Source organism: Phoca vitulina, unplaced genomic scaffold (genome assembly GCF_004348235.1).
Source record: "Phoca vitulina isolate PV1807 unplaced genomic scaffold, GSC_HSeal_1.0 scaffold50, whole genome shotgun sequence".
Classification (NCBI taxonomy): domain Eukaryota; kingdom Metazoa; phylum Chordata; class Mammalia; order Carnivora; family Phocidae; genus Phoca; species Phoca vitulina.
In genome coordinates this window covers 5,302,649-5,325,414 of record NW_022589753.1, presented here as the reverse complement: position 1 = coordinate 5,325,414, position 22,766 = coordinate 5,302,649, and the positions used below count along the sequence as shown (strand labels likewise).

General features: G+C 57.5%; 1 protein-coding gene across 3 annotated transcripts; it reads right to left on the bottom strand.

Annotated features, from left to right (window-relative positions):
- Positions 1-8,521: 8,521 nt before the first annotated feature.
- Positions 8,522-20,640, bottom strand: ZBP1 (Z-DNA binding protein 1). Of its 3 annotated transcripts, none has more exons than XM_032387622.1 (8): positions 20,495-20,640; positions 17,661-17,879; positions 17,043-17,108; positions 16,488-16,661; positions 15,043-15,207; positions 13,651-13,869; positions 12,452-12,678; positions 8,522-9,536 (listed from the first exon to the last, which is right to left on the bottom strand). In XM_032387622.1, the coding sequence occupies exons 1-8, from the start codon at positions 20,526-20,528 to the stop codon at positions 9,321-9,323; spliced, it is 1,320 nt and encodes a 439-aa protein (XP_032243513.1). In that variant the 5' UTR covers positions 20,529-20,640; the 3' UTR covers positions 8,522-9,320. The 3 variants fall into 3 exon arrangements, with proteins under 3 accessions (XP_032243513.1, XP_032243514.1, XP_032243515.1); XM_032387623.1 differs by having other exon boundaries at positions 17,043-17,105; XM_032387624.1 differs by lacking the exon at positions 8,522-9,536 and adding an exon at positions 9,872-9,959.
- Positions 20,641-22,766: the final 2,126 nt, after the last annotated feature.

Sequence of the window (22,766 nt, the reverse complement as noted above, 5' to 3'; positions counted from 1 at the left end):
TCGGGTGCCCGATACAGGCCGAGGGGAAACGGCGCCCCACTCCGTGCTCGCTCTCTGCTCCCAGGCTGACTGCCTCTCCAACAAACAATTCTCACTCCCCATCAGGCCTGTCCCAGAGCGTCAGGGGTCGGGCTCCCCGAACCCCCCGCGGCCTGCGAGGTCGGCACAACCAGGCACAGAGAGGTGCCTCCTTGCCCACGGCTGCACAGGGGGAGGGTCTGAACCACCGAGGCGGCTCTGGGCCAAAGCCTCTGCCCTCAGGACAAGGTGGCCCGGGAGGACTCGATTTCCCCCGCAGGACTGGGTGCGGAGCTGCTCCTTCTCGGTTCTGGGCCTTTGGCCTGCACTGGCCCTGGGCTCAGTGCGGTGGGAGTCACAGGGTCCAGCCCACTACAACCTGCATCAGCTCTGGGGGAAGGGGCTGGAGAATGCTGATTCCCGGGCCACACCCATCCTATAGGCACAGCACCTCTGGGCCAGGGGGGGCCGGCCAGCACCTCTAGGCGTCCACTGTGGCATCTGAGGGTGGTCAGTACAGCCTGGGTCCCCGCATGGCACTGGCCCTTGAGGGGACAGCAACAGCCTTGGGCGGAACCCTGAGGGACCCATAAAGTGTAGGGTGGAATTTATAGGACAGAGGTAAATGTTGATTCAGGGAAGGGACCAGGAAGGCTTCATGGTGGAGATGGAGGTTGGGTGAGGCCTTAACAGGGAGAGTTATGGGCAGAGTTGAGCGGGGAGGGCAGCCAGGTGGAGGGCGCTGCCCAAGCTAAGGCCCAGGGGCTGGAAAGGGGTCTTCCTGGGCTGGGGTGATCAGGTCTGGGGAGCAACCAGGGGGGCAAGGTGTAAGGGAATGAAGACCCATGGTGGGGCCCGACCTTGAAAGGGTTTGAATGATAGACTACTTGTCTGGGTCTCCAGCCCCCACAGGACATCCGTCACCTGTGGGAGCTCATTCATTCATTCATTTATTCATGAAACACATATTGTATCTCTATTTGCTGGCCAGACATTGTTCTAGTCACTGAGGAAACAGCAGAGAGACTGACAGAGGACACATACCTCTGGAGCTGAGGGTCATCCAGGGAGAGAGACTAATTAAAGGAAGAAGGAAACAAAATGATGGCAGATTGCTCTGGGTGCCCAGGACATAGCTCAGGAGCTGTGACAGAGAGTGCCTGGATGACAGGGAAGATTTCTCTGATGAGGAAACATTTGAAATGAGACCCTGAAAATGAGCCAGCCCAAAAAGACAGAGAAAGGAAGCCGGAGGGAGTACATGTGCAAAGGTCCTGGGGCAGGAGAACTTAAGTCAATTCAAGACTGGTGAGGCTGGAGCTAGGGAGGGTGGCAGAAAGGTCAGGAGATGAAGAGGGTCAGTAAGGTTAAGCCAGTCCTCCATAGCAGCTTAGGATCGTTTTTGAGCTGTGAGCTAACCACAGAGGGCTTTCAGCAGGGGAGAGTCTGGTGAGATTTATGTGAAATGCAGATTCCTGGGCCCTACACAGCCCCAGTGGATTGAATTCTGCAGGGGTGGGGTCCAGGAATCTGCCTACACAGATACGTGGGTATTTGGGACTTTGCTGGAATGAAGATGTCATCTTGTAGGAGGGCATGGTGAGAGGGAGACAGAGACAGAGACACAGAGACAGAGAGAAAATCAGAAAGCTATAAAGAGGCAAGAGACAAGAGCTGCCAGGGCTCCAGGCACTGACCTGGGGTGAGGGGCTGGTATGAAGAGGCAGGATCCCCACAGGAACAAGGGTCTCCCCAGGACAGATAGACCCCCGTGACCCCTTCAGGGACTGGACAAAAAGGCACCCAAAGGTCACTTCGAGGACATGCACCTCTGGGCCTGGGGTAACAGAGGTGCAGAGTGGTCAGCCCTGCAGGGATAGGACGGGGACAGGGGTCTGCAAATGCAAAGTTCCAGCCCTGGAAAGGACCTCAAGAACTAGCCCCTACCCCAGGGGTCCTGGGCTGAGTTGAGGCAGAGAAGTGGATCCTGGGACCCTCTGTCTCACCGCCCAGTTAGAGCCAAGCTTGGGCTCCGTTTGCCAAAAAAAGATCGGGAGCGCCCCCTGGTGGCCAGAGCCACAGCCACGGCCCAGGCCCCGGCCAGGCCCGCGGTGTCCAGGGCACAGGGTGGCCGGTCGGCACCGGCGTCTCCATTCCTGCAGATGTTTGCAGTCACCCAGTTAGTGCAAGTGCCCTGCAGACAAAGCCGAGATCCAGATAAAGCCGAAAGGAACTGACCACCTGGAATTTCACACCCAGAGCGAGCCGAGCCTCGCGTGTGCACTACGTCCTTCAGGGTGCCCTCCAGGCGTCCAGCTAGTCTCTCATCCCAAAAGTGAGTTGTGCCCCGCAGAGAGCTCTGTGGCCCACTGGGCCTGCTCCCCACGCGCCGCTGGGTGGTGGGCCTCCTTCTGTGTCAGTGAATGTTCTTGGACCACATAATCCAAGCCGCAGTGCCCACCCTTGGGGAGTGGCCCGGGGCTGACTCAGGGCTGCTGAGCCACGGCATTTATAAGAGCAAAGTGAGTTTTCCAGAATTTTTTGGTTTTGTTTTCGCTGCCCTCAAGGAAGGTTGAAACCTCCAAGCCTTGGTGCTGTGATGCAAAGGAGGTCTTGATAAACCCACATTTGGAGGTAAGCATCATGGTGCCCACGCCAGGCCTCCCAATGTCCGCTCGAAGCGGCTTACTCCCCTGAGCTTCAGTCTCCTCATCTGTGAAATGGGCAAAATCCTGGTGTGTCCATTTCATAGGGCCATTGTGTGGTTCGACAGGTGAGCTCTGCAAAGCAGTGCTCGCAGGCCCAGAGGGGGAGGTTGCTGCCCGCCAGGCCTGGACGGGCATCACTAGGCGCGAGTGGCTCCAATTCGTCCGATCCCGGCCGATTGTCAGGTAAAATTCGCGGAGGAGGGGGAGGGAGCTCCAAGGTGTGGGCAGCTCAGAACGTGGTGCGGCGAACCACCCCTACGGGGTCTCCTCTGAGCCAGATGTTGATTTCATCCCAAGGTCATGTGGCTGAAGGGGGGGGTAGGTGGGGGCGCTGAACTTTGACCCCAGAGTGGCCCTGAGCTTGTTCACTTCAGCCCCACCCTGTGCATAGACCCGTGGGTGTCCACCTGCATGGTGGGTCAGCGTGAGGACGTGCAGGCTCTGTGCTCAGAGGGGTTGTCACCCCCAACCCCAGCTCCCCACCCCTCAGATGGGAGGCATCTGCTAAGCGTGATGTGGCCTTCCGTGTCCGGAGGATTCCCTCCAACCCCATCAGGGCTGTCTTCACCTGCTCTGTCCCCTAGGTATAATCCCAGCAGGCTCTTCCCTGGCTGTGCGACCTTGGGTGAGTAGCTTCACCTCTTCTGGGCCTCAGTATTTCGACTGTGTGAAAGGGGTGGGAATCCCGCTCTTTGGGGACTGCACGGAAGGATTAAGTGAGTTTGTACCAGCAGGAGTCTGAAGAAAGGCAGCTATGGTAGGGGTTGCAAGGAAGAGCCCTGGGGCTCCTGCAGGGGCTGGGGGCTCCTAGGGGTCCCGGCTTACAAGGATGTTCCCCCTGAAAGAGATCAGCCCTTGCAGGGCACTAGGGTTTTGCCTTTGGGGCGCTGGCATCAGTGGGAAGGGAGACCCAGATGAGAATTTAACCTGGGATCTGTGCATGGGCTTAGGGCACTGTGCACCACCCAAAACCACAGGCAAAACACTGTGTGTGTGGCCACTTTTGGGGGAGGGTATGGGGGTGGCATCCCCACCCTGCCCTGGTCTCGGGCGGGGACCCTGCAGGTGCACAAGCTCAGTGCGCGCTGCCGCCAGTCCGCCAGCAGAGGGCGCTCGGCCCAAGGCTGTGAAAAGCGGAGCTCCGGCTTGGCTGGTGGCCGCCGCTGGGGGAGCTGAGGCCCTCCTGCCACCGAGGCCCTCCTGCCACCGAGGCCCTCCTGCCACTGAGGCCGGCCAGAGCGTGGCGCTGGGTGAGGGCGCTGCTGGGCTCACAGCCACGGCTGAGGTGCACTGGTGCCCGGGGTGCCCCGCTGGGGGCAGCCCTGGACATCGCAGTGAGGAGGGGGGCTCCTCGGCACACAGGAGGGGCTTTTAAAAATCCACCTGCCTGGGGCCCACCCCTAGAAGGTGTCCTCCATGGGTCTGGGGTGCGCCCGGACATCAGCATTTCTTAGATGCTCCGTGGACTGAGAGTCACAGTGTAAGACGTGGTGAGCTCCGCGCACGAGGGGCTGTCCTTTTTACAGAGGAGGAAACTGAGGCTCAGAGTTGCTGGGGCTCACCTGAGGTTACACTCAGGTTACACCTGGGGCTGCGACATCACAGCCCGCCTGCTCTTTTATCTCCGTGATGCTGATAATGAAAACAGCGTCACCTGTGGTGGGTTTCTCCACCTGGCTCTGCGGACATTTTGGGCTTCATGACTCTTTGTTGTGGGGGGCTGTCCCGCTTCAGTGTGGTGGCTGCATGATGCCCCCCAGTAATGTCCATGCCCTGATCCCCAGAGGCTGTGACTCTGTCACCTTACTCGGCGACGCGGACTTCGCAGACATGCCTAAGATCTTGAGGTGGGGGGTGGTCCAGGTGGTCAGGTGGACCCCATAGCGTCACAGAGGTCCTTAGAAGAGGAAGGAGGGCGAGGAAGAGACGGAGATCGGAAGATGTGGTGATGCTCGATTCGAGGGTGAAGGACGGGCCGTGAGCGGGGAACGCAAGTGGCCTCCAGAAGCTGGAAAGGCCGGGAGGATTCTCCTCTGGAGCCTCCAGAAGGAGCCTGCCCTGCCGAAACCTGGGCTTCAGTCAGCGAGGCCCATGGGGGACTTCTGACTTCCGGCGCTGTAAGATATGTTTGTTTGTTTTAAACCACTTGATGGCAATCTGTTACAACCGTGACGGGAAACCACTTCCTCCCTCTGCCCCTGTGACAACCAGAAACGTGTCTGGACTTGCCACACGGCGCTGGCAGCAGGGGGAGGTGGGTAACGTGGGCCCTGGTGCTGGAGCCCGGGGCCAGACCCTGCAGCGAGGGTTCTGCCAGCCGCAGCCCCCCACCTTCTCCTCTGACCCTCCAGCAAACCTGACTTGATTACCTCCCGGGCCCATTCTGCAGATGAGAAGGCTGAGGCTCAGAGCTGTGACCTGGGCACCCGGGGGTGAGGTCACAAAGATAGGGAGGGCCTCTGCGTCCATGCACTCCCACGTCTCCCACCAGGAGGCAGAGCTGGCTGTGCCACCCCAAGGTGACCTTTTGGGGTTTTGAAGCCCAAGTGAGGGGCAGCCGGGCCTCCATCCCCTATCCTACATCCCTACCCTCTGGGCTTTGTGGCCTTTTCAAGGCCGGGTTGCTTCTCCAGCAGCTGGTGGAGACCCTGCTGATGGCAGCAAAAGACATAGGGTCCCAGGTGGGGGTGGGGAAGGAAATGAGCGAATGTGTCACAAAAAGTGAAGCCAGGCAGTGAGAGCCAGGCCGGGGTTTGAGCCCCAAACTGCTTCTCCAGCATCAGGTGTCAGAGCTCAGGAGCCCGGTGGCCTCGGTTCCAATCCTGTCTCTACCCCTTGGGCAGTCGTCTAACCTTCCTGAGCCTGTTTACCTCTCTGGGCAATGGGCTCCTGAGGATCACCCAGGGCTGGCTACCCTTTTTTCTCCAGTTTATTTGCCCAGGGAACTCTTAATTCACAGAACCTCTTGCAGGAGGAGCTTTTCACAGGATACAAAATGCTGGTTCTGTCCCCTCTTTTCATCCGCTGTGGCATGGCTGCCCATGGGTCGGGTGGCATTCTGGCCTCATTTATCAGAGCCAAGAGGCTGGTGGATGTGAGGGTGCCTCTGGACCATGGGTGTATCATTAGGGCTGGAGAAACGTGACTCAGAATCTGGAAGGCTCGGCCCCGGTCATGGGCTCCACTTACAAGTTTGGGCAAGCATGTGACCCATGCTCAACCAATCAGAACCCTCCCTGGGACATTCTACCAGCAGCATTTGGCTTGAAGAATTCTCTTTCAGCTGGGGTTGCTAAACTGGCAAGCCCTAAGCCTTGAGCAAGAGAAGAGAGTTTCTCAGAGAGATGGAGAGAAAGAAGCCTGAAAAATAATGCTTGAGCCCCTGGAGCCAGCCATTCCTGAAGCTAAGTATCTCTTGATTTCCCAGTTGCACGAGCAAATAGATTCTTTTTTTAAGCCTAGGTGAGCTAAGTTTCTGTCACTTGCAGCCAAAATGCTCCTGAATTACTCCCTAGACCCTTTCTTGCTCAAAGCCTCTAATCTTGGCTGCCTGCTAAAGCCCCACAGGTGAGGAGTCCCACCTGGGCTCATCCTGAGATTAGCAGAGAGACTGGGATGAGAAAATAGAATTGCATTTGTGAGCAGGTCATGGTGATTTGGGAAAATCACCTCTAATTCTCATGGAGCAAACTGCCCCCATTCAACTCTGGGGACCGCAAACTCTGTTTGCACATATCATGGCAGAAGGGAGGGTGGGTGGCTGGGGACCTAGAGAGAACAAAGGGCTGGAGGATGGACGGACTTAATCATTCCCTGCTAGCTAATGGAAGCTAGTTAATTTCCTTCCTGAAGAGACCAGCGGTGACCTTCACCTCCAGCCCCCATTAACAGCTGGCAATGCTTTGTCAGCGTGTTTATGACAAATTAATTTATACAGAGAGAGGAAATCTCGCGGAAAGAGGAGTATTCCGGCTGGGGCTGGAGATGAGGGCTGAGGCTGAGTTCGGAGCTGATTTGGATCCTCCACTGACGTGGCCTGGTTAACCATAGACCTTGGGCAAACTTCAAGGCGAGCAGTTTCCAGCTCACCGCAGAGGAAAGACAATGCCAGGAGGAGTGAGCCAAACCCAATTTCAAGTCCCTTTTACCTGCTGGTGTGTTGCAAACCGGCTATCCCCTGAGGGAATGATCTGGGGGCCCTGGGTCAACATAGTGGCAGAGATAACTTTGCCCCCAGTGGGCAGGCAATTCCAGCCCACAGAACAAGACGCCCCCTCCTAATGAGTCCAACTTCCTTGTCGTGTGCACCTGCCCAGTCCTTCCTGGAAGACGTGTGCAGGTCGGGCTCATACAGAGCGCAGGGTCAAGTCCAAACTCCCAGGGTCACGTGGTCCGGCACCTGCTTCTCTCCAGCCAACCTCCCACTGGTTTTCTTTGCAGTGCGCTTTCCACCGACACCCGAACGTTTGGCTGTCGTGCTCTGAATAAGTCGTCTTGCTCTGATCATTACGCGTTTGCCTGGGCTGTGCCCTGCCTAGGACATCATCCCCATCCCACCCTACCTCCCTCTGCCAGATGTGGGAGAGTGAGCTCTCGGGTTTTCTCCTCCCCATGGAACCTCCTGGAGCCTCCAGGCAGCGTGTGGGCCCCTGTTCCGTCCTCCCTAATTCCCTGTGACTAGTCCTGTTCGGGACCCCTGTTGATGTCCACCTCTCCCGCCGACCGTGAACTGTGCACCACAGGGCAGGGCTTTGTCTCCCTCCGTCGGGAGCCCCCGGGCGTGGTCAGTGAAGGAAAAAACAAGGCTCCTGTGCGTAGTGACTTCACTGGCTGGTGCTGGGGGAAATGCAGTGGACTTCTGAGCTTCTCGCCCGTCCGGCAGCATCCCCTTTCTGTAACTTTAGAGAACTGCCCATCCCTTGCCCTTAAGTGAGATGACTGAGGGTGGCTGACCCCCATCCTGGTGCCAGGGATAGATCGTGTGATGCCAGCCGGCCAATCATAGCATTCCGTTGCTCTGGCCAGTAACCAGCTGAGAGGTGGTCACGCGACCAAAGCCATCCAACTTGGCTTTTGCCACTGGGAAGAAGTGTTCTCCTTCCACTGAGCAATGAAGTCGGTGGCATGGAGGCCTGGAGGCTCCAGGGGCCATGTTTGCCAAGAGAGGCGAGCAGAGCAGAGAGATGCAAAGAGGGAGGCTGAGTCCTAAGACATTGTCTGACTTCCTCAATGGAGATGTTCCTGAAGCAAGTTGGACTTGTCTCTGTTAGAAGAGCCAATACATCCCCTTTTGTGTGAAGTGGGTCCAGCTTTCTGCCATCTACAACAAAATGAGTCCTGGTGAATAGGGAGAGATGGGCGAGTAATGTGGCAATGGCAGGGCAGTGAGACACGGGATTGACGGGGACACAGGAGCCTCAGGGGCGGAGACACAGGCTGGGCGAGAGCCTGCAAAGTTTTTCTGGATGAGGCCAAGTCTCAGCTGAGACCTGCTGGCTGAGTAGCACCGAGCTAAGGAAAGGGGGTGGCAGAGGTGAGAGGGACATGCCACACTGGGAAAGTAAAATCAGCTGGAGCTGACTTCCACACTAAGGGGACAGATACATCAGCTCATCTAACGGACAAGTGCAAAGAAGCAGGAATGACCGGACCCAGGGGCTCAAACAATGCCTTAGGGCTCCCCTTGAAGGGATATACCGTAAGTGCTGTGTATTTGTCCAGGCACTGATCATGTGTCAAGGATCTCAAGATCCTCCCAGTCGCATTGAAAAGAGACAAAAGGTTGTTCAATGACATTCTTTACTGAGGCTCCGTGATGAGCCAGCCTTTCCTCCACGAAGGCAGACGCTAGCTGCAGGAAACATGGCTCCTGGGCATTGGACATCCATGGTCCAGAGGAGGAAACACAAAAGAGAGTGAGGTACGGGTGTGGCATTGGGAGGGGTAGTGGGCACAGAGCTGTGTGTGTGTTACGGACATAACAAGTGGACGATGTGAGTCCTCTTCCGCAATGGTCCTGCCTGGCTGACCACTCTATCCTTCTCTATCTTCCTCCCTTCGTCCCTTCCCAAGTGTCCCCCAGACCCCACCCCACTCCTTTGTTCTGGAAATGCCACCGTGCCCACAACCCTTCCGAGGGAACTGAGTCCACCCATAAGCACCATGTTGGTGTATGACAAGCATCCCCTGATGGTTGGCTAGCAGAGGTCACCTGACCTGCGGACTGGCCAGTGACTTCCGCTGGGGCCTCGAGGGGAGGGATTTGTTCTCCGGAAGTTCAGCTAAGAAATCCTGAGAGATCAAAGTGGAGGTAGGAAGGCTCTAGAAAGGTCAGGTGGGAAAGAGGTCAGGCAGCCACAATGGGCCTTGAGGAAGTCAGGTCTTGAGTGAGAGAAGAATGGGCAGCCATGATGGAAGGCGGGCCAAGGAGGCAGTTGGGACGGACATGCCTTCGCCAAGCCCCAGGCCAGGCCCGGCCCGAACGCTGACTCTCACCGGCCATGTGTCAGGAGGCAACAAGGTGGAAAACAACATTTATGAAACACAGAAGGCGCAATACCAAGGGCTCACTGGTGTTGCTCTTCCTGAGAGAGCCTAGCTGTTTGTTCTGGACTCCACCTGCCGCTGGGAGTCCACGTCTGGGCTTCTGTCCACCCGGCCACTGTCTTCCACAGCTCGGGGATCCCTGCTTTCAAGAGTCAGAGCTTCTAGGTGGGAGATGAAGGTCAAGATGCCGTCATTGCTGGGGGAGGCCTGGCCACGGTCGTGAGGGGACTGACTTCCGGGCACTGCACCTTCAGAGGGAGGATCCTGGGAAGAGAAGATGTTGCCACAGGGACGCGTGGGCCCCTTGCCTCAAATAAGCAAAGCGATCTGGCTCTCCGGGGCCCCGTCTTCTCTTACCTGGACTGACTGTGAATGGGGCCCTTGCGCTCGCTGTTCGCAGCGCCTTCCCCCGGTCTTCGCTTGGCTGGCTGCCTCCGATGCTACCTCCTCCCGGAGCCTCCTCTGCCCTGCCGAGGCAGCTGCTCGCCCATCATGGGCTGCCCACCCCTCCCCCTCCCCGGGTTTTATTGTTTGTTTGTTTGTTTGTTTGTTTACTGTGCCGGGGTTTCTCCGAAAGGCTTTATTGCCTTGTGAGCTGCCTCTCCTCCTTACTGGACTATTTCTCTGACTTGCTCATGGCTGTGCGTCCAGCTGAGGGAGCGTTTCAGGGCAAGCACGGGGCCAGAACTGGGGAATGAATGAATGAGCTGCTTCTTCCCGATACTGGAAAGACAGAAGAAGCTCTAAGGTGGCTACAGCATTATTTCTGGGAAGACTCAGGGGTCTGAGTGATTGCGGGCGGGGTACGGACTAGAGGAGGGGTCCTGCTCCATAAGGATCCAAGGAGGGCCAGCTTCATGGGCATGTGGTCTGGGCCCATGTTCAGAGGGACCCTGGACTCATGTCAAAGCTCTGCTCTGTCTTGAAATGCTGATGAAGCTGAATCAGGAGCCCCACTTTTCCATGTTGCACTGGGCCCCCAAAGTCATGTCCACGGTCCCATCAGGATGTCACAGCAGCAAACCGGGCAGGCGGGCAGCTGAGAGCCCCCCACGCCCCTGCTGACGGCCCGTCCAGGCGCCTCAGCTCACAGAGACCCCAAAGAGGGGGCCTCACTCCACAGCACTGACAGACCCTGATTAGTCATTTCCCCCGAAAGGAAAGCCTGCCAGGCCTTACATGTCTCAGGATGGGATCCTGCCCATCACCTGAGTAAGAAGTTAGATGTTCCTCAGGCCAGGGAGGGGGTGGGTAGGGGTGCAGAGTGAAAAAGGCCTTATCAGCGCCAGTGCTGAGCCCCTGGGGAGGGACAGAGGAGGGGGCATTAGCTATTTTTCAAACGCAGAGGGCTGTGCTTCTTTCCCCCAAAGAGGAGTCTTGGCTGCTCCCGCCTAAGATCAGGTGGCGGGGGGCGCCCACGACTCCCGAGGTCCCTGTGTGCCTCCTTGGAGGTTTCTGGGATGTGGGGAAGAGGGTGCCCTCTCTCTACTGACTCCTGTCGCTGTTGGAAGTTCAAGGACATGGTCGTCAGGGTGGGAAGACATTCTCGGCGTCCAACATAAATGCCCACAGGCCTGTGGGTGCCGGCGGGTGGATGCTGCCGAGGTCTAGTCTAGGTTTTCTAACCATGGGGGAAGGCATGACTCCTTCATCCAAATCCCAGAGTCGGGAGCTGCAATCCTCCTCCTGATCCTTCTTTCACGCTGAAGGCAGAAGTCCCATCATACTGTCTCCTGCTCAAAGCCCCTCTGTGGCTCCCGACAGCCTTGGGACAGACGCCAAAGTCCTCACCATGGCGTGGAGCTGTGCTCTGGCCTCTGCCATCCTCGAAGCGTGCACGGGTCACACTCACACTTCTGTTCACCCACCATCCTGTTCTCCCCTGTTGCCCACAGTTGTCCACCTACTGGATGGACCCTCCTCCGGCCACCGCCACCTTGCTCCTGCCTGTGTCACCTGCCAGGAATCACCTGGCTCCACATCCAGGGGCAGGAGCAGTGGCTGAGTGACTAACTGCACCTGTGACATCCTGTTGGCCATCCCCTGAGTCTTAGCCGGGCTCAAGTGACATTTCCCAGCCCCCCTTGAGGCCAAGTGCAGGCCCTTGAGCTGAAGCCAGGAGCGTGGGTGTGCTTGGTCAGAGGGGGATGGTTGGCGCTCTGTAGCCCTCTGCCCGCAGACGAGTACAGAGCCCCCGGGAGGGCCCAGCACCTCGGTGGAAGGAACCAGGGTCTGTGCCTCCCACCAGCCTGGAGGGCCCCCCTTGCACGTGTGCTAAACCTCCGGCAGGTTGGAGCCATTCTGGTTAGAGGGTCTCTTTGCTGCAACAAGTTAGCCTCTCTCTGAGACAGACCCTCACTCACTGTGGGGGCACCCCAGCGCCTGCCACAAGGCCTAAAATAACACCAATGGTAATGATATCTCACGGTGCCTGGAGGCACATGTGGGGCCAGGCACAGTGCCCAGGCTTTGCCTGCCAAGCTCCCCCAGTCCCCGCCACGACCCGGGAGCCACAGGCAATTACCATCCTTCTGTCACAGATGGGGAAACAGGCTCAGAGCTAAATGCTGGGCTGGGTCACTTGGCTAAAAAGATTTGACACCCCACACTAACTCCAGGGCTGCTCTCTGCTATGACCCTCTACTGCCTTCCAGACTCAGGGAAATGGGAGATTCGAGAACAACTGTTGATGGGTGGATGGATGGATAGATGGGTGGATAGGTGGGTGGATGGGTGGGTGGATGGGTGGAGGGGTGAGTAGATGGGTGGATGGATGGATAGATAAACGGATGGATGGATGGATGGATAGGTGGGTGGACAGATGGATGCATGGATGCATGGATGCATGGACAGGTGGATGGGTAGGTGGATGGGTGGATGGATGGATAGATAAATGGATAGATGGATGGATGGATAGATGGATGGATGGATGGATAGATGGATAGATGGATGGATGGATGGATGGATAGATGGATGGATGGATGGATGGATGGATGGATGGATGGATGGATAGATGGATGGATGGATGTGTGGGTGGATGGATGGATGGATGGATGGATGGATGGATGGATGGATGGTGGATGGGTGGATGGGTGGATGGGTAGATGGATGGGTTGGTGGATGGGTGGATGGATGAGAGAGAAATGGAGAACACAGGGCCCACCTTGCCCCAGCCTCACCTCCATCCTTGCTTGGCTCCCCAGGGTCCCTCCTGCCTCCTTTGCAACTCCTCCTGGACCAGCTGTCTCCGAGCTGATAGTCATTCCGTTGCTGTTGCCGATGGCAACGTCCTCAAGGAAGCATGAACTGATATGGACTCTCTGGGCCATCTCCTCCTTGGAGGAAGATCCTGGTTGGGGCATTCGAATTTCGAACGAAGCTCCTGGGCCTTCAGTGGTGGCAGAGACTGTGGGTCAGCCAATGACAGAGAGTCAGGAGGGCTGCAAGAGCAGCTGGAGGGTGGCCCCGAGCCCTGACACCCAGCCTGGCTTTCAAGTTCTCCTTGGCCCACTCTCCTCCCGGAAGCCAGGCCAGGCTTGGGCCACAGCCGAGGCCCTGCCTCCCTGAGCACTTCTGCACACAGCCTGGGCTGCCGGCTCTCTCTGCCACCCAGGTCTGCTGGCATGGGCGTCACCTCCTCCCGTGCCCTTCCCCTGGGGTTCGACCACCTCCCCTCCACCTCCCCGCCACTGCCTGCTCCCATCTCCGCTGCTGGCTTCCCCGCAGCTCTGGAACACAATCCCCACCTGTGGTTAAAACCTGCACGTGGCCGTAGCCGTCCCCAGCCCCTGACACCTGGCTCCTTTCCCATCCAAACTTTGGACAAGAGTTGCACACAGTACCCCCTCCTCCTACTCCTGGAGCTCCTCTGTCCCCTCAGGTCACCACAGACCCCTGTGGCTGGACCCCATGGAACTCCCCAAACTCATTGGCTTCTCCTTCCTGGAAACTCTCCTCTGGGCGTCCCCGGCCTCCCTGCTGTTTTTTGCCCCCCAGCCTGTCTCTGGGTTATCAGTGCTGGGGAGGACTTAGCCTGGGCTCTCTGGTCACTGTGGACAGCACTTAATAGGGCCCCAAGTACTTAGAAGGCTCCGGTCCCCCCTCCTTAGATGCCATTCTAGGCTGGCCATCTCCTCTGACCTGCTTCAGCTGGCCCACGCTTGCTGCACAGACGAGGAAACCGGTCTCCCGAGGAGGGCGGGTGGTAGGGAGTGGGAGCCCGAGTGCTAACTCTAAAGCCCCACCTGCTCTATTCTGTGAGACAGCCTCCAGGCAGAAGGAAAGGAATTTCCCATCGTGCCTCTCTCCCTGCAAAAAATGGCTCAAGTTCTATCCAGCGAGGAGATGGATGGGGTGGGGTGGGGGCAGGATGGGTTACCTGGGGGGCTGCCCGGGGGGCTGCCCAAGGGGCTGCAGGCTGCAGGGCCTTTGGCCTGGGCACCGTTGAGGTTCATCTTGTTGCCATGTCCTATCTGTACCCGTCTGAGCACAGACTTCTCCAAGTGGATGTCCTGGGGTCCCCAGGCTGCAGCCGGGGAACTCTGAGTTGAGGGATCAGCTGGTGCCACTGGGGGGAGGTGGAGGGGAGCCATGGAGCCTAGCAGGGGACACAGCAACATGACCTCAGGCCCCCACCCTCTGACGCCCCCTCCCCCCTACACACACAAAGTCCTGGCTGGACAGAGGAGACAGGCCTCTGAATTCTTTGTGAGCTCTCGCAGACTGGGAATGAGTGTTTCAGGCCATTGATGGAGAGCAGGTGGGCCCAGTAACACAGGTAGCGTGGGGCTTCCCAGGGGTTTATGACTGGCGCCTGGGGTGTCCCTGGGGCACTCGAAAACCCAGTCAGTGAGCACAGCTTCTGCTCCCTGGTGCTCTCAATCCTTTGAACCCACGAGGGCAAGTCTCCTTGGGTGTTGGCGTATCTTTAAGACCCCTCAACCGGGAGCATTCACAGCCTTGACATTGTTTTTTCTTCTCAGTATTCATCTTTATAGTAAACTTTCTGGTTTTAAACTTAAGGCCATGCTATAAAAGTTAACTTTAAAATAAATTTGAGTAGAATAAAAAGGCAAGCCATTTACCGACATTAAGTATATAATCAGACATGGGCGTGGCCAAAATCGGGGAGGGCAGAGCCCAGAGAACTAAGGTCGGGGAGACATTGATCTAGAAAAGCAAAGTTCCTCATTTCACTGCCAGGGAAACAAAATCCCAGAGTTGGGGGTGGGGTGGGGAAGGTCTCTCTGGAGGTCACAAGGAGGAGTCCGACTTTTGGGCTGATGCTGTCACTCGTGTTCCATGGCTGGTCTGATGGGGGCCGTGTGCCCTCTCACCCCAGTGCCTGGCCGGGAGTAGGCACTCCTTTGCGGGACTGCATTTTAACAAAAGTAGGATGCCGCTGGTAAGATGCAACCCAGTTTCTAAGATGTTAAAATGTGGGGGGAAAAGTGTATCTCAGAACAAACGGAATACTACAAAGACCCTTGTGACGTTCTACTGAGGGAGAGTGAACACTGAGTTGTTTCTCATGGCAAAGTATCAGGTCCCATTGAAACCAAGGCAAAAGGTATCAGAATGAAGGGAAACCAGGAGAGGTTTGATCCAGGCACCAGGGGAGACTTCCTCATTCTCAGGAAGGCCCCAAAGGATGACCTTGGAGATCTGAGAGCTGCCCCTTCTCAGAGCTTGAAACTCGCCCTCTCTGCTCCCACCCGGATGGAGCAGGTACCCCTACCTACAGGGAGTGGGTGTCTCTCCGAGGACTCACTATTCTCTCCAGAGGCCGCCTGTCTCATGATGACATTCCCATGTCCAATCTGGATGGCTTCAGAGTTGTCAATGGAAATGTGGTTATTTGGTCCATTCTGACAGATTATGTTGAATGAATTTTTCTGGTAAATAATCTCAGTGGCCGGATTTCTTCCTCCGGAATCTGCAAAATCATATTCCACTCCAGCCCTCTGCACCTCTCTGGGGGTCAGGGGTTCCCAGTACCTGAGAGCAGCAACAAAATCTCTGGTGGAGCTTGTTAAAACACAGATGCCCTGGTGTCCAGCCTGAGGGTGCTGAGTCAGGATGTCCAAGGAGGGACCCAGGAGCTGGCGTGTTTAACAAGCCCCCCCACCCCCGGGTATCAGAGATGAGCCTTGCTTAGATGTCCCCGGGGCGGTCACCCTACCTATGCGTCCTCTGCCACCCCCAGGAGGGTCCTGGGAGCCTCACTGCCCACCTCATCCTCTGTCCCTGTCGCTGTGAGGCATCCCCTGACCACTGAGCTCCAGGACCTCTCTCCCCTTAGTGAAGGCGGCAGGGGGCCGTCCATGGGCTATTTCTGGCCACTGGATAAGCTTTGTTTGGCTCACATGGCATTTTTAAGAATTGGGATTTTTTCACCAGTGTTTAAAACCTGGCGGCTGTCATGTTATCACGCCTGCAATGCAGGGACACCCCCCCTCCCTTGGGCGCCGTGAGCCTGTGCATCATCCCGCAGGCCACGTGAGCACCTGCCTGGGGCTCTGCTGGCTCCACAAACAGGGCCACGTCCCACCTTTGTGGGCCCTCAGCTCTTGTGCCTTGGTGGGTACCTTCCTCCATAAAAAATATCCAAAATTACCACTTATGACAGCGGTGGGATAAAGGCAAATGTGATCCAGGCTGGAGTCATGATTAACTCTTCATTACTATTACAATCCGCATCTTTTCTTCTGATTTTAAGAGAAATTAGAACATTGTCGAGGACCCCTAGTGCTAGGTAGGGTGCATGCCTGCTGCACCTGAGGGAGAAGTCCCCCGGGCCCCCACCCTGTGGGTGTCTGAGCCCAGGCTTCTCTTCCAGCAGCTTCAAAACTCCAAGTTGGGCAAAGTGCTGACAGAAAACTGTTAGCAAACTCAGGCTGAGCCCCGCATCCCAGGGCTGCTATAGTTAGGAGTGGGTCACCTCCCCTCCTGGCCCCTTGCCTTCTGCAACTACAGCCTCAGGCCACTCCTCCGGGAAGCCCTCCTCGGTTACTCCCACCAGCACCAGCACCAACTCCACCCTCCTGGTACCCCCTTCTAGTGACCTAAGAACAAGACCACTGCAAGCTTCTGTGAGGGTCTGACAAGGAAGCTGGAGCTGGCAAAGTGCTGGGCAGGGTGCCCACAAGCATTGGATGTTAAGGTTTCTCTTCTAGCCCCGCCCCATCCAGGTGTGGGCCGCAGGTAAGGACCTACCTGGTTGATAAATTGCCCATGTACTTGACTTCTCATCCAAGTCCAGAAGATGCTTCCTCCTCATAGCGTACAAGTCTGGGTTGACTTCTTTTGCTGTCTTCCTTCCCAGCTTCTGGGAGATGGTCAGGGCCTTACAGGGCCCATGGGCTTCCAGAATCCTGTAGATGTCTTCCTCTGGGAAGCAGGGCAGTGGGTGGTAAAGGAGGAGCCCGGAATGTGAGTCTCCTCCACTGCTTGCTAGCTGTGTAAACTTGGGCCGACCAGACCCCCTGTGCTCACTTTCCCCATCTGAAACGTGTGGTACGTAAGAACAGCGCGGCACAGAGACCGCTCTAGGGCGCGGGGTGGACATACACTGCTCCGAACGGTGCCAGGCAAATGGCAGGGGCCCATGGCAGGTGCCACCGCGGATCAGAGAGATTTCTCAGCCATTTAGCTTCTTCCACTGTGCAGGCTGAGTCCTGCCTCCGGACACTCTGTGGGAACCTCTTGGTGGGCGGGGCAAGAGTCACATCTCAAGTGGCCAAGGAGAGTTTGGGAAAGTGGGATGCTTACGCTGTTGAGTGAGCCAAGAGCCAGCTTCCCGTGGAACTGTAACTGCGCCTTGCTGGGGCCTCTCTGCTGGAGGAAGAAAGAGGGGCCGGGGGCATGAGGGGTGGCAGAGGAGATGGGGACGCCACTGGACAAAGGCGGGCCGCTCCACAGTGGCCCCGGTGCGCGGGCGATCTGGACTCAGAGTCTAGAGTTAAACCAACCTGCCTTCAAACCTGCCCTGTCGCTCTCCATACCCCCAGCTTCACTGCTAACTCACGCCTCTGGGCAAAGAGGAAGAGTGCCATCCACTTACGCCCGGGCTGTGGGAGCGCCCGACAAATGCCAACTCTGGGACCCAGGGTAAGCCAAATCTGTTCTACTCTTATCACTACCGCGGCAGTTGTCAACAGTGTTACTGCTGATGCTTTGCTGAGCGCCCGCCACGTGCGGGCGTGAGGCTGGGCCCTCTGCGTCTCACCCTCTCGCAACCCTGGGCAGCAGATCTACAAGGCACGGCCAGGGGATGCCACGCACCCGTGAGAGGCGGAGCTTGTATTCGAACCCAGGCCCAGGCCCCGCTTGTCCACTGCCAGGACTGCTCGTGCTGGCCCCCCCGCCCCCCTACCCGGGGCAGGTTACCCTGGCTGGGCTGGGCCAGCTCTGCGGGCTCCACTTCAGTCCTGCCCTTGCCCAGGCCCCACATCGCCTGGCCTTCCAGGGAGACTTTGGACTCTTCCTTCATCCGGTAGAGGACTTGGTTGAGTTTCTTCTTGGGCACTTGGCATTCCTTTGCCAACTGGAAAGACTTCATGGGGGAGCCAGCATCCCTCAGCACCTGCAGGATCCTCTGCTCAAGGTCTGGGAGAAGGAGAGAGGGGCAGAGAGGGGACTGAATCTCCCCCGGATGGAGCCTGGGCTGGAAGCTCAGGGGCAGGGGAGGTGCCTCCAGGGCAGATGGAGGGGCAGGGACCTGAGCAGACATTCACTAACAACACCACTGTTCAGGGAGGGACACGTGCGCTGGTCAGAAATGACCGTGGCCGGACAGCCTGGTGACCAGAGGAGGGGCCCCAGCCTCCTGAGCGTCCTCTGCCTGGTGTGAGTGCTCGAGGGCGGGGTGGGGGGGACACTCAGCCCTCAGACATCCTCAGAGCAGAGGGGAGGGGAGGGGAGCGGGGTGGGGTAGAGTGAGGGCAGGAGGGCAGGAACTGGGAGGAGACAAAGTGCCTGCTGGGAGGCCTGCTGTCCCCGCCTCCCTACGGCACCTGCCCCTCCTCGTGGGCTCACCATCCACATCAGTGGTGCGTCTATTCTTCCAAGCCAGAAAGCTAAAGACATTCAGAAACGGATCTTTCTCCCTGGTGCCCAGTTACAGAGAGTCCTGGAAACCTTGTTCCTGGCTCTCTCTCGAACCTCTTCTCCCCTCTGTGCCTCTGCCTTCCTATTCTTCATCATCATCTCCTGGACGACAGCAGCTCCGCCGACCGCAGTCGGGATCCCTCCAGCCCACCCTCCCCTCGGCAGCCAGAGCTTCCCTCCAAGTGCCAGCCGGCCGTGCTCCTTCCAGCCCGCTCAGCCCTGGGCCTTTGCACACACTGCTCCCTCTGTCAGGAACGCTCTCCCCCCCTCCACCCGCCCAACATCTACTCAACCTCCAGGTCTCACTCAAACACCATCTCTTTTGGGGAGCCATCCTAGGTGCCCCGAGTGATTGGGGTGCTGTGTGTGTGGGTGGGGGGTCCCTGGCAGAATGTCTCCAAGGACCCCCTTGCTGTGATTGCCGGGTCCACTGCAGTATCTTCGGTGTCTAGCACAGTGCTGGGAGCACAGCAGGTGCTCGGGAAACAGCATTTGAATGAACGAGTGTCTGAGTGGGTCTGCCCAGCACAAGGACAGGTGTCTGCCCAGATGACGCAGGGCAGGGTATGGGCAGCTCCTCCTGGGTCTCTATTTCCCCACCTGAGGTTAATGACCCAGAGGCTGGAGAAGGAGCTCTCTGAACGGCCCCTGTTCCTCTCAGACGGGCTCCCACAAACCCAAGCCTGCGGCTCTTTGGGGAGCCGAGAACAGAGAGCACACAATGCCTGGGGAGCTGGAAGGAGCCCCATGGGCGGCAGCCCAGCCTCTTGCCAGGAAATCTCTGCCCCCAAGAACCCCGCGGGAAACGCAAGGCAGGGTCCTTCTGGGGAAGACCTGGGGCCCCTTGGCAGGGCAGCAGCCAGATCCTTTGCCTTCTGGGTTTTTCCCTAGTGGGGGGAAGGGGTAATCCATTGGCTGACTCTACAGCTGGGCTCTGAGGCTCGCTCTGGGATCAGGACACATTCATCCGTGCTGGGTGCAGGTGAAGTGCATTTAGAACGCCTGGGGGCATCCACCCCTTCACTCACCAATGTCTACCTCTGGCGGCCGGGGATCCCCATCCAATCAACAGCAAGCCTGGCTTTGCCTTGTCTTGAAAAGAGTTTTGATTTTTGAAAAGCCTGCCCCTGGGTGAGCCTCTTCCCCTCCCTCCTCCTCCACCCCCCTAACCTCAAAGGAGCTGAGGGGGGTCATGGGGTCGGAGATCAGAGTGAGGGCCGAGCCCATAGAGCTGGCTGGCCTCCTGCACTGAGTCTTCAGGCTGGTGTGTCCGTAAATGGAAGGTTGTAAAATGGATGAGGTGTAAGCGACAGGTTGGAAAGGAACAACCGGGAGGGAGAAGTTAAATTCAGCCACTGAGTGACAAGTACCTGCATGTCCCCCTTGTGGAAGCACCATAAAAACCAGGGAACCAGCCCGGGACCCTGGGCGCACACTGCTGGCCCTCCTCCCCAGTCCCCCACTCATCCTCTTTTCTGTTCTCTGACAGCTGGTTTCCGTGGTTTGAGCCCCCTCTCTGCCATCCGTGTGATCTCTCTGCCTCACTTTTTCCACCTGTGAACTGGGGATGAGAGCAGCTACCTCGAAGATTGTAGTGAGGAGTAAATCAACGAATGATAACAGAATTAAAAAAAACAAAAAACAAAACCACCCTCAGCCCACCGCCCACAGCCAACAAGCTCTCTAGAATACATGGCTCGCTTTTCTTAGGTTTTCTTCCAGGAGTGAAGTGTTATCTGCAGTACTAGGAGACACAGGCATGCATGTCCGCCTCTTCTCAAAGCAACTTCTGTTGTTTCTTAAAATGAGTGTGAGGACAGGTGTTCAGACCCCAGTGTCAGCCATGCGGCCCGGGGTCCCCCTTGCGGGGCCTCAGTGACCTCGTCTATAAAATGGAAACAGCTCTGTGCTTGCCCCCGAGGGCTCCTGAAAGGCGTGCAGAGGGTGCTGCAAGGTGCCCAGGGCAGACCCTGGGGTCCCCTCGACTCCCGCGGCCACAGGGCTTTGGGGTACTGTCGGCTATCATTGCTGTCATCTAGCCAAGGAAAGGAGCTGGAAAGAAAGGTGCAAATCCCACTGGGAGCACCTACTATTGCTTGGAAGGAAGAGAGTACCTCTTTCATCAGGGTCCCCGGGGGCCTGGGCCATCCTGGCTGCAGCGGCTGGGAGCCTGGAGGCGTCTGCACCGCGGCTTGGAACGGACAGCCTGGGTGGAGGCAGGGTGTCCTTGTGCAGCCGGACTGGGTGCTCCCGCAGCTGCGAAGGGTGGGTGTTTGCTGTTCACACTCCAGAAACAAGCCTAGTCAGCCTGACCTGACCAGCATTCTGGGGAAAAAGAAAACGAAACTCCTGCATGTGTCCTCAGAAAAAAAAAATTGAAAGCAGAAATGATGAGTGAGGGCCTCTGACTACATGTTGGTAGAAGGAAGCTGAGCTTGGCAAGACCAGAGCGTTCTCTGGAACCACGGGGCTTCCCTGACTTTCTGGGCGCTTGCCACTGCCCACCCTGATCCCCACACAGAGTCTGAGGCCCCCCGGGGGTGGGGGGGTGGGGCACTGCAACTGTTTGTGCGTGTCAAATTCACAGCTTTTTTTAGGGAGCACCTGCTATGTGCTTTCCAATCTTATGTGCCCCTCTGACTCCCCTTCAGGGTAGGGGCTAGTACTGATGTCTTTTCTCAGAGAGGAAACTGAGGCTTAAGGCCATTGGGTCACTTGTCCAAGGCTGGGTTTTAACTCAGCCCACAATTTATTGGCTGTGTGACTTTGGGCAAGTTCTTAAACATATTTGTGCCTCAGTTTCCTCATCTGTAAAATGGGGCTAATAAAAGTAGCTACATCAGGAGGTCCTGGAGAGGACTAAAGGGGGTAATCCAGTTGAACAGTCTGACCAGACCCCTCCAGTGCCATCTCCAGCCAGGAGCACAGCGGGGCACCCACATACCTGGAAAAGGGATCTATCACTTACATCTAGTTTCAAGGGGCTCCTGACCCCCAAGTAGGTCAGAGCCACTGTTCTTTACCAGGTAATAGAAGGGGAAACCGGGGTCTATAGTGGTGAAGGGCTTCGGGCCAGGCAGCCAGGAGGGTCATGAACTCAGCCCTGGAAGTCCCTGGGCTCAGGGTCCCAGCCACAGAGGCCTGGGGAGGGTCTCGACCTCGGAGGACTTTGCCCCAGCACTTCTGCAAAGGGAGGGGCTCGCACGTCTGGGGCAGTGTTTGCAGAGCGAACGGGGCAGTCCTGACGCCCAGTCCGCACCCAGGCCACTTACAGCCCAGCCCCTGGGGGCGGGGCGCGCGTCCCAGGTGAGGTCACGCGCATCCGCTCCCCATTGCCACATAGGACAGCTCAGTAGCAACCGGAAACCGAAATGGTGTTTGTTTCTGTTTTATGTAAAACCGAGAAAACGTGTTTCTCCCTATGAATTGTCAATATCAATTTGAAGTGTAACGGGGGCTGTTGAGGGACATTGTGGAGGCGCACTCAGGGAGGGGGCTCCGGCTGAGCCCCCAGTGGGAGGCGGGGGGGGGGGGGGCGCGGCGTGCCGGGACTGGCCACCAGGTGGCGCTCGCTCATCAACCTGGACCCCAGGCCGCTGGCTGTCTCTCTGATGTGGAGGGACCTCCCACCCATCACCACCCCCCAGGGAAACCCCTGAATCCATCTGGCCCCACTCCGGGCTTCTCACCATCCTCCCTGGCCTCTCTTACTCAGGTTCTTTGACTCCTTCCCTGCATGCTGCCCACCTCTTCATGTGGAGGCCTGAGGCCCTGGCTTTGACCCAGGTGTTTGGTAGGCTTACAGGTCAGGCTGAGACTCGGGCTTAATCCTGAGGGTCCGATTCACTTCTGGAAGGACCACTTGTGCCTCCGTGGTGGAGGCTGGCACCCTTATGGCCTGTGTCTGTCTGGACAGTTTGGGATGGCTCCTTTCTGCCCCTTCACGCCCCTGTCCCGCCATGTCCCCATCCCCACCTCCCCGACCCCATCCTGAAGCCATGTGGGGCTTGCACACTGGCTTTCGAGCCTGCAGCAGGAACCACTATGTTGGGAAGACCAAGCCCCCCTGGGACATGCCACCTGGACAGGGATTCTTTTTTTTTTTGATTTTTTTTTTTTTTAATTTATTTGAGAGAGAGAGAATGAGAGAGAGAGAGCATGAGGGGGGGAGGGTCAGAGGGAGAAGCAGACTCCTCGCTGAGCAAGGAGCCCGATGCGGGACTCGATCCTGGGACTCCAGGATCATGACCTGAGCCGAAGGCAGTCGCTTAACCAACTGAGCCACCCAGGCGCCCCTGGACAGGGATTCTGCCTTGTGTTCTCCTCCAGGGCAGGCCCCAGCTGCAGTCCTGCCCCACCCTCGCTGTGTGTCATCACCTCCCTGAG